Source organism: Quercus robur, chromosome 7, assembly GCF_932294415.1.
Source record: "Quercus robur chromosome 7, dhQueRobu3.1, whole genome shotgun sequence".
NCBI classification, from domain to species: Eukaryota; Viridiplantae; Streptophyta; class Magnoliopsida; order Fagales; family Fagaceae; genus Quercus; species Quercus robur.
In genome coordinates, this window is record NC_065540.1 from 45,557,019 (window position 1) to 45,573,385 (window position 16,367).

General features: G+C 30.6%; 1 protein-coding gene across 15 annotated transcripts in view; it reads right to left on the reverse strand.

Moving 5' to 3' along the window:
- LOC126693653 (putative disease resistance protein RGA4) overlaps positions 1-16,367 on the reverse strand; it is a 130,504-nt gene that overhangs the window by 19,634 nt on the left and 94,503 nt on the right. For 4 of the 15 annotated variants that reach the window (XM_050389707.1, XM_050389706.1, XM_050389708.1 and 1 more), the window contains exons 3-4: positions 1,694-2,835; positions 101-160 (exon numbers count right to left, since the gene is read on the reverse strand). The exons of the other annotated variants lie outside the window; for them this stretch is intronic. In XM_050389707.1, coding sequence (XP_050245664.1) covers positions 1,909-2,835 — 927 coding nt within the window. In that variant the 3' untranslated portion in view covers positions 101-160; positions 1,694-1,908. The remainder of the gene's footprint in view (positions 1-100; positions 161-1,693; positions 2,836-16,367) is intronic. 15 annotated transcript variants of the gene reach the window in all.

The window sequence follows — 16,367 nt, forward strand, 5'->3', positions numbered from 1 at the left end:
TATAAATTGAAGAAAATCCACTGGTACTAAGAAATGTAAATCCAATGCAATCATTCACTAGATTGAACACTGAAAATTAAAAATTAAAAAAATATCTTACCAGTGCCAATTTTAAGCACAAGAAACATCCTTTTCTGAGAGAACAATCTCCCAAGAACATCTGTCAATTTAGAAACAAGAAGAATAAAATATATTTAAAATAATGCCAATTTCACAAAAATATAGATTTCATACATCCTTGATAATATGACTTTATATTTTTGCATTGCATCTACTCCTAGTCAGAAAATACAGGCCAAATAAGCTCATTAACACCATATTCAGTTCACTTTTAGAGAGAGAAAATGAAAAGATTATAAGATTTTAAAATTTTCTCCCATCAAAGACAAGAATAGAGTTCATAATTTATCTACTCTTTTATTCTCCATAGACTCAATCTTTAAAACCAAAAAACAATTATCTTTTTCATTCCATAACATACTTTTTTTTTCAATTTATTTCTGTAGGGTGACGAATTTGGGGCTCAGGCCCAACAGGTGGGAGATTCTGGCCCAAAAGTCCCTCAACAATGAATTTGTAGAGAGTAGGTTATAGAACTAGGTCTTTGACAGGAGAAACGAAGTTACAACCAAGCCATGCAACCAGTTGGACGTAGGGATATTCCTTCAAGCTTTTGGAGTAACGGTCCCTGAGGCTGTTCCTACTACTTCTCTCTCTTTTCTCCTTCTTTATCCTTTCTTCTTTCTGCTTGCGATCCCTTTTCCATGGGGATCTCCTTCCCTTATATAGCACCCTTCCTGAGATCATGTCCCTACACTTGTCAGTCATCCGATCCTCCACTCGAGTGCCTGTCCCATAGGTCATCCTCCCTCCTTTCTGTGAGTTGCACTGGCCAAGGTCATTCTGCGTTCCTGTCCCTTCCACATTAATGCGGCTGGAAAAGTAGTTCCTTGGCATTTAATGCGGCAGTTGTGATTGTCCCCTCCTCCTTCCTAAGTGTCACGCATCGTTTCTTCGTATTAGGTGAACTTTCGCTAAGTATGGGGTGCAAATTGGACGCTTACTTGGTGAGTCTGAGGAGGTGTTCCTCCTCGGACGCCCCTTAGCAGGCCCGGCCCATCATGATTGGGACGGGATATCCTACGCCCATGCCTTTTCTTCTTTATCGTGGCTGGGCTTGGTACATGAGTTACGGCCCAACATCAACTGACAGACTTTACCCACCACAATTTCTATCTTAAATTATTATTGCCCTTTTGTTAACAAAAAACAAAAAATCGGTCTTGGTTAGTTGTTTTTTTATTGTGAATTAATTCAATAAATACAACCAAAAAAAAGAGAGACAAGAATAGAGTTCATAATTTGTCTACTCTTTTATTCTCCATAGACTCAAATCTTTATAACAAAAAAATAACAAATTATCTTTTACATTTCATAACTTTTTTTTTTTTCAATTTGTTTCTATCTTAAATTAAGAACCAAAGAAAAGTAGAAAAAAAATCATATTATTGCTATAATATGTATTACCCTTTTATTTTTAAAAAAGAAAAAGAAAAAGAAAAGTAGAAACGATTTCTGGGTTAGTTGTTGTTTATTGTGATTTAATTCCCCAAACAATCAGACTTTTAGGTTAGTAAGATAGAAGAACAGAGCTTACGTAGAAGAGAAGAGGAAGAAAGATTTTAGCCCTTACCTACTCATCAAAACTGAATTCGACCATCTTGCCCCAATCTTTGCCGACCTCCTGCTCATAATCTCTCCTCCTGCTCATAAAAAGTTCGAATCGCTGACGTCCGATCCGGATGGGCTGCTCGGGTTCATGTAAATGGGCACGGGTGCATCCGAACCCGCACTCATGGACCGCTTCAACGGCTGTAACTGTTGCTGGTCGAAATTACCATCGTACCCTCAATCGGAGTAGCACTTTTGCTTGAGCGTCGAGTTCCAGTGGTTCTTTATCGCGTTGTCGGTCTGACCCGAGAGGAGTCGGGCTATTGTGGCCCACTTGTTTCCGAACCGGGCATGGGCTCGGATTATGGTTTCGTCCTCTTCAGGAGTAAAGGCCCGATGCTCATAATCTCTCCTCAATTTAGGACAAACAGAAATCTGCAGTTCTCTTAGGGCAGTGAGGCGATCCATCCCTTCTGGCAGAGACGATAATTTTCGGCAGAACCCAATCTGAAGCTTGCGAAGAGAACTGAGATCGGGAAGCCACTCTGGCAATACCCCCAAGTTCTCACAAAGAACAATACGTAAAAATTGTAGAGTGTCGGCAGATCCTTTAAGCCCTTGGGGCAAACTCACTAATTGTGGCAATTCCCCAATAGAGAGTGTTTGAAGACTTGTCGGGTAGTCATCCCTTTCCATTAAATTAAGTTTTCCACAATAGTAAATAGCCAGATATTCCAACGCGGTTAGGTGTTTCATACCTTGCGGCAAAGATATCAGGCTTTCACAATTAAAGAAGCTCAAGGAGCGAAGGGCGGTGAGGCGTTGGATTCCTTCATTAAAACACTCTAGTCTATGACAGCTGTTAAAGGACAAATGTCGAAGAGAAGACATGCACTCGATTCCGTTGGCGGGTAAACGCGTTTGTTTTGTGGTTATCACAAAATATCTGAGGCTAACCATCTTTCTTATATCCCTTGGCAACTCTTCAAGATCTTCACACCCAGATAATATCAAAGTTTCCAAATTTTGTAGATCGCAAATGGAGTCAGGCAATTTCTTTATTTTCTTATTTCCTTGTAAGTTGAGATATCTCAAATGCTTCAAAGTACTAATTGAGCTTGACAACGTTTCCAACGTTGAATTACTTAAATTTAGCAATCGTAGGTGCTTAAACCTTGAGATGCATGTTTCCACCAAAGATTCATTAATATCAATAGAATCAGATTTGCCCCTAACATTAAATGAGAAATTAATAGTCTGCATGTTGTTACTCAACTTGTGTAAAAAAGTTATTGTTGCATCAACACCCCACTTACGGTCCAGAATTGAAACGTGTCTAGCCTTTTCAAATTTTTTGGTCTTATCAGTGTCTTCAATTAAGCAATAATCATTTTGTGCAACATATAACGAAAGATCATGTAACAAATCATGCATTTTAAATGTCCAATGAATATTGACTCCACCTTCAACTTCTTGAAAGAAAGATCTTGATAACAACTCTTTTAAATATTGTTCTCCAATATCTTCCATCTCTTCAGTACTTTCGTTGGACTTTTTGAGGAGCCCATTTGCCATCCAGCACCGAATTAAATCCCGACTATCATATATAAAATCCTTTGGATACAATGAGCAATAAGCAAAACATTGTTTCAAGTACGATGGCAATTTATTGTAACTCAATCTTAATGCCGGTAAAATGTCATTTTCCTTTTGCTCCAATTTCCATATCTCATTATCCCTTATAGAGATCCAATCACGCACCTCGGTTTTAGAATAAAGTAAGCTCCCTAAAGTCTTCACAGCCAAAGGAACGCCTTTGCATTTTTCCACTACTTGTTTTCCAATCTCTACTAGTTTTGGATACTGTTCATGCTCTCCTTCATTGAATGCGCATCTTATGAACAAGGACAAACAATCCTCGTCTGGAAGACCTTCTATGTCATGGATTGGTCCAGGAGCCATCGTTAAGGCAACTTTGTGACTACGTGTAGTGACAAGAATTTTACTTCCTTGTACTCCTATTAACAAATTCTTGAGGCCAATCCATTTGTTACGATCCTCATTCCAGACATCATCCAAAACAATAAAAAATCTTTTTTCCTTTAAAGTACTTCTTAAACTAGCTTGCACCAAATCCATACTCATATTCTCACTAATCTCAACTCTTTCAGACTTCAGGATTTCTTTTGCTAATTTTAAAACATTAAAGTCTTCTGAAACACACACCCATATTCTGGAGTCAAAATTTGTAGCTATCCTTCCATCATTATACACCCACTGAGCAAGTGTGGTCTTGCCCAGACCTCCGATTCCCACTACAAAAATCACAGAAACATTACTATTGTTCCCTGGGTGCATCAAAAGATCTATTATCTTTTGCTTGTCATCAACCCTCCCAATAACATCAGAATCAGGAACAAAGGAGTGGGTCATCTCCCTCTCCCTGTGCACAATATTATGATCTTCAGACCGCTCCTCAAGATTAAATAGACCTCTATTCTTTGCTAGCTCTTCCAAACTCTCTCTTATGCCCTTGATTTTATGACTCATTTCATAACTGAAGCCAAGCGGGTTAAAAGAAGAATAAGAAATGGAGTCAAGTACCTGATTGCTAGCGTTTCCATATGTTTTCACCACTTGCCTCCGCAGAGCTTCACACTCGAACTCATCCAGCATGTCTGTCGCTTCATGAAAGACATCTTTGAGTTGCCCCAACCAAACAGTCAGGCCTCGGTTTTTCACTTGCTTCTCCTCAGCATCGAGCAGCACAGCTTGGATGATGGACATGGTGAGCTCAAGCTTTTTCATGTCTTCGGAGATGCCCCCTGCCGAGCAAAACTCTTGGAAAGCATGGGTCCCTATCTTGTCAATGACGTTTGATGCAATGGAATAGACCAACTCCGTCATCTTCTTTGAGGTGGAGGAAGAGAAGAGTTACAGTTGCAGGTGACTTTGTTAAATGAGAACGTTGGTTTTGCAGTGGAACTGATGTGAGTGTGAAGAAATATTTTGTTGCGTAGGAAAAATTAAAAGACGAACAGAGAGAGAGATCAATAATAAGAGAGGGAAGTGCAACGTTTCTTCTTCACTGTTTCTTTGCATGCTCTAATTGTTTTCTTTCTTTTCGGTCAAAATCATCAGTCCTTCAAATTTCAAAAAGGTATGCCTTTTAGTCATTCGGTTTTTGACATGCAAATGAAACCCAAATGAAATCAAATGCGGACTAAATTCAAATGTGATTTTCTTTATGTGGGCCACTTGTTAATTTTGATTGTACTTCACAATCTCTCCGTTTGGGAAGTTTTACTACTTTGTCTTTTCTTTATGGTCAGAGTATAATTTGATGATATTTTATTTATTTATTTATAATTCCTCATGAGAATAGAATACGTTTGGTGGTACACTACTTTCTTAACTTCACAGTTTATAAGGCAGGAAGTGAGGGGGATTTTCCTTCGATGTGGGATTCAAGCCAAAATCGGTTACAAGCAAGCTATTGCCTGAGCTGAGGCAAAAAGTCTCCACATGAATAAAGAGTCAGGGTTAGTGTGTTAATGGGAAAGTTTTTATAAAAAATTGTCCAAATAATGAATTATTTTTTCGTTTTTCTATAAAAAGTTTTCAAAAATGGATTATTAATATATGCCTTAAGGACACATATTAGTAAATCTCATCTAGAAAAGTATTTCCATTAGAACAAAATTATAAAGTGAGGCGCATTATCTTAAAAAATAGATACAATAAAGCTTTATTTTATCTCCTACTATTTAACCAAAAATTCATTGAAATAATATATAATAAAGTTTTATTACAACTTCTACTAATTGAAAATCTAACCATTAGATAAATTACATATTTAAGTTGAAGCCAAATGCACACTAAATAGGGTAGAATTTAAGACCTCACTCCATGATAATGACCCTTTCATGTTTTATGTTTCTTTACACTTTCTATTGCAAAGAATCAAAGTTATAAAACGAAAGGCCAATGATTTAGGTGGTTTGGTTGTTCTTCTTTGGCTGCTTATGAGAAATAAAAATTATGAAACCCAATTGAAATTCAAATGCGCGTTGAAATAACATTTTGAAGTTTTAAAACTGAAAATTTCGATGTACCAACTATATTATAATTAATCCAATTAGTTCATGAAGTTGTTAATACCCGCAATAATTAAAAAAATAAAATAAAAAAAGACTTTAATTTGTGAGAAGACAATAAACGAAGACTTGACTCATCTCTCTCTCTCTCTCTCTCAAATTATTGAACTCGAAGATGAACCAACGTTGTTCACAAAGACTAAAATATATAAATAAAAACAACTTTTGAAGATTATTAAAAAGCAAATAAAAAATAAATTATAATTTGTCAGTTTGACATCTTTTTAAAAGCAGAAAGTGTCAGCGTGTATTATTAAATTTTTCAACCAAACCACTTAGTTACCTTTTTATATTTTTTTTTGGTTAAAACCACCTAGTTATCTACAAAGGTGTTTCCACTAGAAAAAGCTATAAAGTGACCGGCATTAGGTTCCGAATTTCTTAAAAAAAAGAAAATTACAATAATTTTCACCACCGATGCACAATATTATGATTCACTTTGTTAAATGAGAGCGTTGGTTTTGCGGTGGAACTGGTGTGATTGTGTACAAATATTTCGTTGCGTAGGAAAACTTAAGACGAATAGAGAGAGGCGTATAATGAGGGAGGAAAGTAAAACCTTCCTTCTTCGCTGTTTCTTTTGGTCAAAATCAGTGCTTCAAATTAAAAATAAAAAATAAAAAAGGTAGGGTTTAATAATTCGACTTTTGACAAATGAAATCAAATGTGATTTTCTTTTTGTCGGCCACTTGTGAATTGTTTTTTTTTTTTTAGATTATAATGAATGGTAGTTTGGAAAGTTTGGTACTCGTGAATTGTGAATGTCCTTCAATCTTTACGTTTGTAAAGTAGGTGGTACTTTTTTATTTCTTTATGATCAGGCTATAATTTGATGAATTTGTTTTTATGGAAAATGTTGAATTAAAGTGGGCTACTTCTCAAAAAAAAAAAAGAAAAAAAAAAGGGGATAAACGAAGTTTACCAAAAAAGAAATTGGGATAAACGAATGAGATATATTATAATGAACGGTAGTTTTGTAAATAAGAAAGTAAGTGGTGGCATTTGTAAAAAAAGGCATCTTCCTAGAAACTTCCAAGAAAATATCTTCTTCTTTTTTTCTCTTTTTCTTTTCTCTTCTCTGTCACATCTCTCACAGTTCTCAAACCTTGGGTGACTTAGGGTTAATTTGGATATTGTTTATTATTGAAAATTAAAATTTGAAAACTTAAAACTGAAATCACTGTAACAAAATAATTTTTAAATATGTGAATAGTATCGTGAGACTCAGTTTTAAAGTTGATTTTGTTGAAAAAGTAATTTACCGATCTCGTGAACAGTATACGAGACCCACTAAAAATATGCACTACTAGGAAACGCAAAATGCGCTTCCCAAACAGAGGCTTAATGCATTTAGGGCTGAGGCAAATACTAAAATTGAAATTTTTTATATATTTAAATGTGACTTAAAAATTTTAAATTTTATTATCTTATTTAGATACAAAATTATTATTAATTAACATAAATCATTTATAATTTCTTTTAGAAAGCCTATAGATACAAAAAATTTGACAAAATTCTTTACACCTCTTGATTGATGTGGTAGTTTGATGGTGGTAGGTAAAACAATGATAGAGTGATGTTAATGGTAAACCTAAGTGAGAATTAGTAAAAGTTTATAAACTCAACTATTGTGAAAAATGTTGTGAATTTTTATGTGTGTTGCTATTTTTTTTTAAAGTGCTGCATTCATAATATTTTTTAACAACAAATTCTAGATGTTAAGTTGTTACTGTTTCTAATTTGAACCTACTACTGAAATTATTTTTTTGCCATCAATAACAGCTTGTAACAACCTGCTACTTTTATTATAAAAGTATTATGAAAATGTTGTGAATGTCATTTCTTTCTCTCTTTTTTCTTGTTTTTAATTTGTTAAAAAAATATTAATTTATTTGTTGGCTAATATTTGGGCTTAATTAAATTAAAATTTGGTGCATTTTTTCTACTTGGGGCCTTGAGTGACCCCATCAATTGCTTATAGTATAAAGTCGACATTGCCCATGCATATGTATGGAATACTAGCCCGACATATATTATTAAATGGATCAGGATTTCTCAACTCTAACACGACTTGTTTAACAAATTTTATCAGAGCAATACACACACATACACAAATTTAAGTATTAACCTAATTGATTTGAATTATGAAAAACAAAATAAATAGATTTTTTTATTATAAAATTTGGAATTAACGAGTAACTACATCACAAATAATCATTCAAAAACTAAAACATATCTTAGTATTACAAATAATAAATCACAATATGTCAAACAAAATAAACCACAACAACAAATAAGTTTATATACCTAGAGTTTTGAAGGGTATATCGGTAAAATGACATTTAGTTAAATAGGTTATGCAAGTCAAATGGATTCTATGAATTGAAGTCATGCCAATTTGAATATGACACGAACTCGTTAAACCTCAACCCATAACCTACTATATTCGTGTTGTATTTATGGATTGTGCCAGATTTTGTCACTCCTATAATTCATTTACAAATAAACATAATTGAATGTGTATTAAATTTTACAAATTTGTATATAATATATAATGTTTGTATATTTGAAAATATAAAATAGCTACTAATAAAAATAAAAATAAGTTTATTTAAAAATGAGAAAAAAAAAATCATTTAAACTATTATCTATGAAATTCTCAAATTTAATTTGTCCAATCACTATAATAATAATAATAATAATAATAATAGGAAAAAATTTAGTTACAAAATCAGTCGTAGCCTTATGCTACAACTTTACTTAATAAAATAAATATTACTTGATATTTTGAAAATCTAACCGTTAAATTGCATGCATATTCTTTACACTTTTAATACACAAGTCAAATTTTGTGCCAATCGGATATTATTTATTATATAATCTATAAGTTTATATTTTATGCATAATTTTAAACTACAAAAACTTGTAATTTGAACAATTTATTGATGACAAACTATTGATCTTTAAATTTTTAGAAATTTTGCAAGTATCGAGGATATAAAAGAAGATGTAATTCAATGTTGAATTTGTCAACTCAAATAAAAAGATATTAATTAAAGTTGTAGCCTAGCTAAACTTTGTGTTTTTTTTTTAATAAAACTTTGTGCTAATAATAATATTAATAATTATAAATTTTTTAAAAATTTTAATTTTCTAATTTTTTTCACATAATAACTATTTTTTTTATCAGAATTTATAACTAATTTAGGGATTTTTTTATTTTTTATTTTATTTTAAGGAATGTTGGTTTTGCAGCAGGAATACCAGTGTGAAGTGTGAACAAATATTTTCTGGCAAAAGAAATCATAAGCCGAACAGAGGCCAATAATAAGAGAGAGGAAGGTGCAACGTTTCTTCTACGCTGTTTCCTTTTCTTTTCAGTCAACATCAGTGCTTCAAAATTTCATAAAGGTAAGCCCTTTGCTTGTTTGCTTCTTTGTAAATAAAACCCAAATGAAATTCAAATGCGGATTAAATTCAACCGTGGTTTTTGTTGTAAAGGAAAACTTAACGTAGTAGGCCAATAGGCCCAATACTGATGAGAGAGGAAAGTGCAACGTTTCTTCTTCACCATTTCTTTGCAGTTTGCACGCTTTGTTTTATTTTCGGTCAAATCAGTGCTTCAAATTTCAAAAAGATAGGTCTTAATTATTTTATTATTTTTGACAAATGAAATCGAAATGAGGACTAAATTCAAACGTGATTTTATTTTTGTCGGCCACTTTTGAATTGTGGTTGTCCTTCAATCTTTAAGTTTGGCAATTTTTTTTTTTTTTATAATTTTTTTTTATGCAAAACTAAACTTTAAGCTTATTCAGATTTTATTTCAATTTTTTAACTTTATTTTTGTTTATTTCAATTCTCTAATTTTTAAATTTATTCAATTAAGGTTTTTTCATAAACTTTTGTTATATGTTGTGGTTAATTTTTCAATTTTATAAATTTTTCTTCATTTTTAAAATTTAAAAATTTTAATTAATGATTGAAAAATATTTTCAAGATTTTTTTTTTTTCAAAAAATTTTAACAAAAATTAACGGAAATGTTTTAATTAAATAAATTTGAAACTTAAAGGATTGAAGTGAACGAAAGTAAAGTTAAAAGACTGAAATAAAATTTGAAGAAAATTAGAGTGTCAGTTTTACATTTTACCATTTTTTTTCTCTTTATGATCAGGGTATAATTTTATGATTTTTTTTTTTTAGCAAATTACAACCTATCTACTCATGATTTGGTTTGGTTAAAATTTAAGTTACTTATATGTAATTTAAAATTTGACATTTTATCCACATGAAATTTGACTAAAATTTAAATTATCTACCTATAATTTGAAATCTTATTATGCAAGTATTCTATTGGATTCTTTTTTATCTTATTTGATCTTTTATTTTTTATGTTTTTGGAGGGGTGAGACATAAAAATCGAACAAAATTATATATTTAGCCTTGTTTTTATCAAAGGTAGGTTACATTGTTACAGAAATCTAACCTCAAGTAGATAAAGTGTCAAATTTCACACTATAAACATACAACTTAAATTTTGGCCAAACTCTGTAGTTTGCACCTCTTTTTTTTTTTTTAATTTCTCATGAATATGGAATGTGTCAACCGTCACCTATCATATCGTGTTTATCATTGGAGTAAGTCCTTATAGTTCACTTTCAATTTTTTATGCAACATCAAGAAATGATTTTTTTTTTTTTTTTTTTGCATCAAGCTTAACTTAAAAATCATAACAATTAACAATTACAATAACTTGAACCAAAAACTTGCATAGAACTTCAAAGCAAAAGCATTCCCAGGAGACCTCATCCACATGCCCACACATTTGCCCTGATTTTGGACTTGGAAAGTTTACTACTTTCTTATTTCTTTATGATCAGGCTATAATTTGATGAATTTATTCATGAATATGGACTACAGAATACATTCAAAAGAATTGTTACGATTTTATGAGGTTTTAATTTCAACAAATACGTCGACTTCGTCTATTATATTGAGTTTATCATTGGAGTATGTCCTTAGTGTTCACTTTCAAATTTTTTTCCCACTCATTTGAAAGGTGATTTGATAAAATTTGATCTTATATTTAGGTTGAGTTTGACATTAGTTTAAAAAGTCACTTTTTTTTTATTATTTAGCTTATTTTTGTTGCTATTCAGCTTATTTTTACTACTATTTATGTGTTCTATTACACTTTTTTATACCATTCATAGGTCTCACTTTACTATTTTAGCTTCTTTTTTAATTATATCTATAGTACTTTCAGTAAAAAATTTTCAGTTTCAACTAAATAAGTTATTCTCAAATTGACTATTTTTTATAGAATCAAATTGACTCTTAATATAACATCAATAAATAATTTTTTTTGTTTGCATCATAGCTTAGCTTAAAATCATGATAATTACAATAACTATAACCAAAAACTTGCATAGAATTTCAAAAAACATCAGGTGACCTCATCCACATGTCCACACATCCATTAGAGTGGAGGTTTCTTGGAAATTTCTCACATAAAATGCGAAAGGCATATCACGCGTAAAAGTAACCAAGCCCCATATCTGCAATCTGCTCTAGAAAATTTAAAGCTTTGTCCACCGTTCCCATCCACCACTTTCTCTCTCTCTCTCTCAAATTATTGAGCGCCAAGAAGAAGATGAACCAAAACTGTTGGCAAAGACTAATAAGAAGCAATATATAAAGGTCCTCTTTTCGAAACGTGGGAAGTGTTGGCATGTATTATCAAATTTTCAACCAAACCATTTATTTGTTTTTTGGTTTTTGCTGCACTAGTATTATTATTGGTGGGAAAATTTCATTTAAGATTAACTTATTTTGCTATAATTAAAAAAAATTTAGATAAAAATAAAAATTAATTGAAATAATACAGTAGAAGTCATAAATATTACTAAAAAAACTCATAAATAATAATAAGAATAAACTAAATAATAAAATAAATTAACAAAAATAGGTTTTGCCGAAAATAAGCTCCAACGCCTATTTTCTTTTTTCCGCATAGATAAGATAAACCAACATGAACACCACCAGCAATAGAGGCCAATAATTAGAAGATAAGGACATACCTTTATTTATTTATTTATTTTTAATATGATAGAATTTAAACCTTGCTCCATGATAATTGACCTTTCATGTTTCTTTACACTTCTATTGCAATGAATCAGAATCACTAGCAATTTTCATTTTGTGCATTTTCAATTTACATCTTTTTGATTATTTTAAAAATAAAAAGTAAATTATCTCTATTCATCTTACGTTAAGTAAATTACTCATAACAATGGTACTAAAAATAATACAATAACACTAATAGCCAATATACAACAAGCATTGGAACACTATTTTGCAGATTTAGTACATCAAAGGAAAAAAACAATGAATCCAAATGACAGATCACTCTCTAGTCATCTAGAATCACAAAAAAAAAAAAAAAAATCTTTTTTAAATAATATAAATAGTAAGATGTAATAATAAAAGCTCCATTGACCCATTAAAAAAAAATCCTGCATAACCCAAACAATATAGGTTTGACTGATGGAAATATTTCCATCTAGATATGTTGGTGTATTTTCTTTACAAGATAATAATAATAATAGGATTTTACTAATGTGTGCCCTTAGGGCATACAATAATAAATCAATTTTAGAAAAAGTTTATCGGAAATTAAAAAAATTGCCAAAACTTTTTAAATTCCCAATAAAACTTTCACAAAAATAGATTTGTTAATGTGTGCCCTAATAATAATAACCGGACCCAATAATAATAATAGGTTTGCTACAACACATCCCCATGTAATTGCACACATTAACCAGACCCAATAATAATAATAATAATAATAATAATAATAATAATAGTAGGTTTGCTACAACACATCCCCCATGTAATTTTTCTGTACAAAGTAGAAAACTTCATCAATGAGGTGAGAAGAAAGGCTTTACTGAAGAAGGAAAAAGGATAACACCAGAATTGTGTATGAGAATAATATCTTACACTGTCAAGTACAATTACATCAGTAAGTTATGTCATGATACAACACACTTTTTCAAACAACACGAGACAATTATTATTATTATTTTTGAATCAAACACACAAAAAGGGACGGGAAAAATGGTCTAATAAGAAAACAAATATAATGTAAGGGTCTGTTTAAGATCTGTTTATTTTGTTAAAATTAAAAAATTTTTACTAAAATTACAGTAGATAAAAGTCAAAATTAATTGAAATAGTATCGTAAAATTCATAAATAGTATTAAAAAATACAATAAGACCTATAAATAATTACAAAAATAAATAAACAAAAATTATTTTTACCAAATATATCTAAGTATAACCAATATAATTAATTAAGGTCAAATCAATTAAAGGACAACCCAGTGAAGCCAAAGCACTCCGGGGAAACAATTGTCCTATTAAACCATAATACCCATCAACGATGCACAATATTATGATTTACTTTTCCTTGCACTGATGCACAATATTTTATGATTTCCCTTTCCTTACACTAGATTGGAAGTTTCTTGGACATTTCTTAGATAAAAAGCCAAAGCCAAATTACGCACTCTGCTCCTGAAAATCTTTGTACCCAGACTCCACCCCTCACTCTATCTCTCTCTCTCAAATTATTGAACTCGAAGAAAAAGAAGATGAAGCAAAGCTATTCACAAAGGCTGATAAAAAGCAGTGTATAAAAACAACTTTTCTATCTTGTCAAAAAGCATATAAAAAGTAAATTACAATTTGTTGGTTTGTCCTTTTTTGTAACGCGGGAAGTGTGGCGTGGCGTGGCGTGTATTATCAAATTTTCAACCAAACCACCCAGTTTCCTACAAAGCTGTTTCCATTATTAAAGTGAGGCTCATTTATTTAAAAAATAGATAGTTGAACACTTTACCTTATCTCCTATCTATTTTAACCGAAAATTTATTAAAATAATATAAATAATCCATTGAAATAATATAGGATAAGTTTGGCTACAACCTTACAACTCTGGCTAAAAAAATTAATATATTTATATATTTTGAAAATTTAACTTTTAGATTTTTTTTTTTTAACATTTCAAAAGAATACGTACTTTACTTGTTTCCTTGAAAAATGAAGCCCAAAAGAACTTCAAATATAGATTAAATTTGATTGTGTTTTTTTTTTCCATGAATTGTGATTTTTCTTCAATTTTAAGTTTGGATTTAATTTGTTTTTCTACAACTTATTTGAAAAAAAATTTAACTATTAACTTTTATGTACAATTTTTTAAGACTTCATTTTTTCGTACGTTTTCAAAGTACAAATATAGTTTATCATACTTTCAGTAAAAAGAACTAAATAAATTGATACCAAATGCACTAGGAAAAAAATATAATTTGGTTAGTTTGTTGTATTCCTTAATATAAATTTTTTCCACTCATTTAATTCAAATTTTATGCCTTTCATCTAATAAAACTAGTATGTAATTTGTGCTTACACATAGAAATGATGAATTGTAATAGAGCTATTGATATTAGTTTGGGTTATAAATTACATATAGGATATTAGTTTGACCAGAACATTTGGGGGTACTAAAATAGGTTTTTTTTGCAATTTTCATGATATCGATTATGCCAAGTTTCTCATTACACTACTATTATATATATAATTTTGAAAATCACTATTGATATAAAATTAATGTGGACGGAGCGGTCTTCAAAGCACAGAAAGCAGCAGGTATTAGAGTCTTAATTCGGGGCTGCCATGGTCAGGTAATAGCAGCGTTGAGCAAGAAGATTAATGCACCATTGGGGCCTTTGGAAACTGAGGCAAAGGCTATAGAAGCAGGACTTCAATTTGCCAGAGATATTGGTATACAGGATTGTATCTTTGAAGGGGATTCCTTGACTGTGTTTAATGCCAGTATACCAATATCTTAATACCAGATAAGAAGAGTGGTATTAAGACGTCGAGCAATCAGTTAAGAAGAGTGGATTTTTCACATGTCCGTAGACAATGTAATACACCAGCGCATTTGCTAGCAAAACATGCGAAGGGTATTGTCGATTTTATAGCTTGGTTGGAGGAGAATCCTTACTTTATTGAGCAATCTCTTCACCATGATGTATTGTGTTTGAACTGATTTGTTAAATGAAAGTGCGAAGTTCCTATATAAAAAAAAAAAAAAAAAAAAAAAAAAAGAATAAATTGGTCTAATAGTATCTCATAAATTGAATGAGGAATGTGTATAAGATTGTTCAGCTCAATTACAATTTGTTACATTCAAAATTCTGACATACAAAATATCTGAATAAAAACAATATAAAAATATGCTCATTAGTTCAAAGAAAAAATGACAGCAAAAATCTAAACAATTCAATTCAGTAATTTTGTTTTCTTTAGCTTGTCTCCCCATAGAAAAAATTATTGGTTCCGCCATTGAATCTAGGCCAACAATTGTCATGTTAAAATCACCAACCTTAAAAACCATGATACCCATCAACAATCTTATTTATTTTTTATGAGTTATGTCAGGTATATTTTACTATATAATACTTTAAAAAATACTTATATAAAAAAATCACAATAATTTCACTGGTGCACAATAATTTGATTTAATTTTCATAGAATTCACATGGACCTACAGCTACAAGGAAAAGTTGTGGGTTTTTTTTTTTTTTTTTTTTTTGCGGCAAGCATGTACATGGCATTTTTAGTACATTCCACTGCTACAATTCCATAAATAAAGTACATTAAGTTATTCGATTAGGTTTAAACATAATATATGATTGTATTAAATTTAATTATTTTTAAAAAATATAATGCTATTTTTTTTAGAATACTAAAATATTTTAACAAAAAATGGAAAAAAAACTTAAAAAACTGAATATAATGCTATTTATGTTTTTTTAATTGATGCACAATATTATGATTTACTTTTCCAACACGGAGTACATGCAACGTTGCACAATATTTTATGACTTACGTACTTTTCCTTACACTAGTGATTAGAAAGGTTTCTTGGAAATTTCATTCTCCCTCTCCCTCTCAAATTATTGAACCGGAGGAAGATGAACCAAAACTATTCACATTATTAAAAGAACTTTTCTAACTTGTCAAAAAGCAAATAAAAAGAAGTTATAATTTGTCGGTTTGTCCTCTTTTTGCGGGAAGTGTCGGCATGTTTGAACAATTTTTCACCAAACCACTTATTCCCTGTTATCTAAAAAGGTGTTCATACGATTGATACAGTACATTTGTAAATTTATATACGGAAATGTTAACGAATATTTTTAACGGTATTTGTTAATGAATAATTTTTAAAAAAAAATTATGAGACAAAAAAAAAATTTTGACAATTTTTTTTATTATTTTCTTTTAAAAGTGGTGTGAAAATTTTACTAAAATGAACTTTTAATAATTGTCCTAAGAACATTCGTTAATAAGACCTATTTATAAATTTGGTGTTAATTATAAACTTATAAGCAGCACAAATATGCTAGGTTTTGTTTTTGTGACTATGGTTAATTAGGGGTGTCTGTTCAATCCATTAATCTAAGAGCACT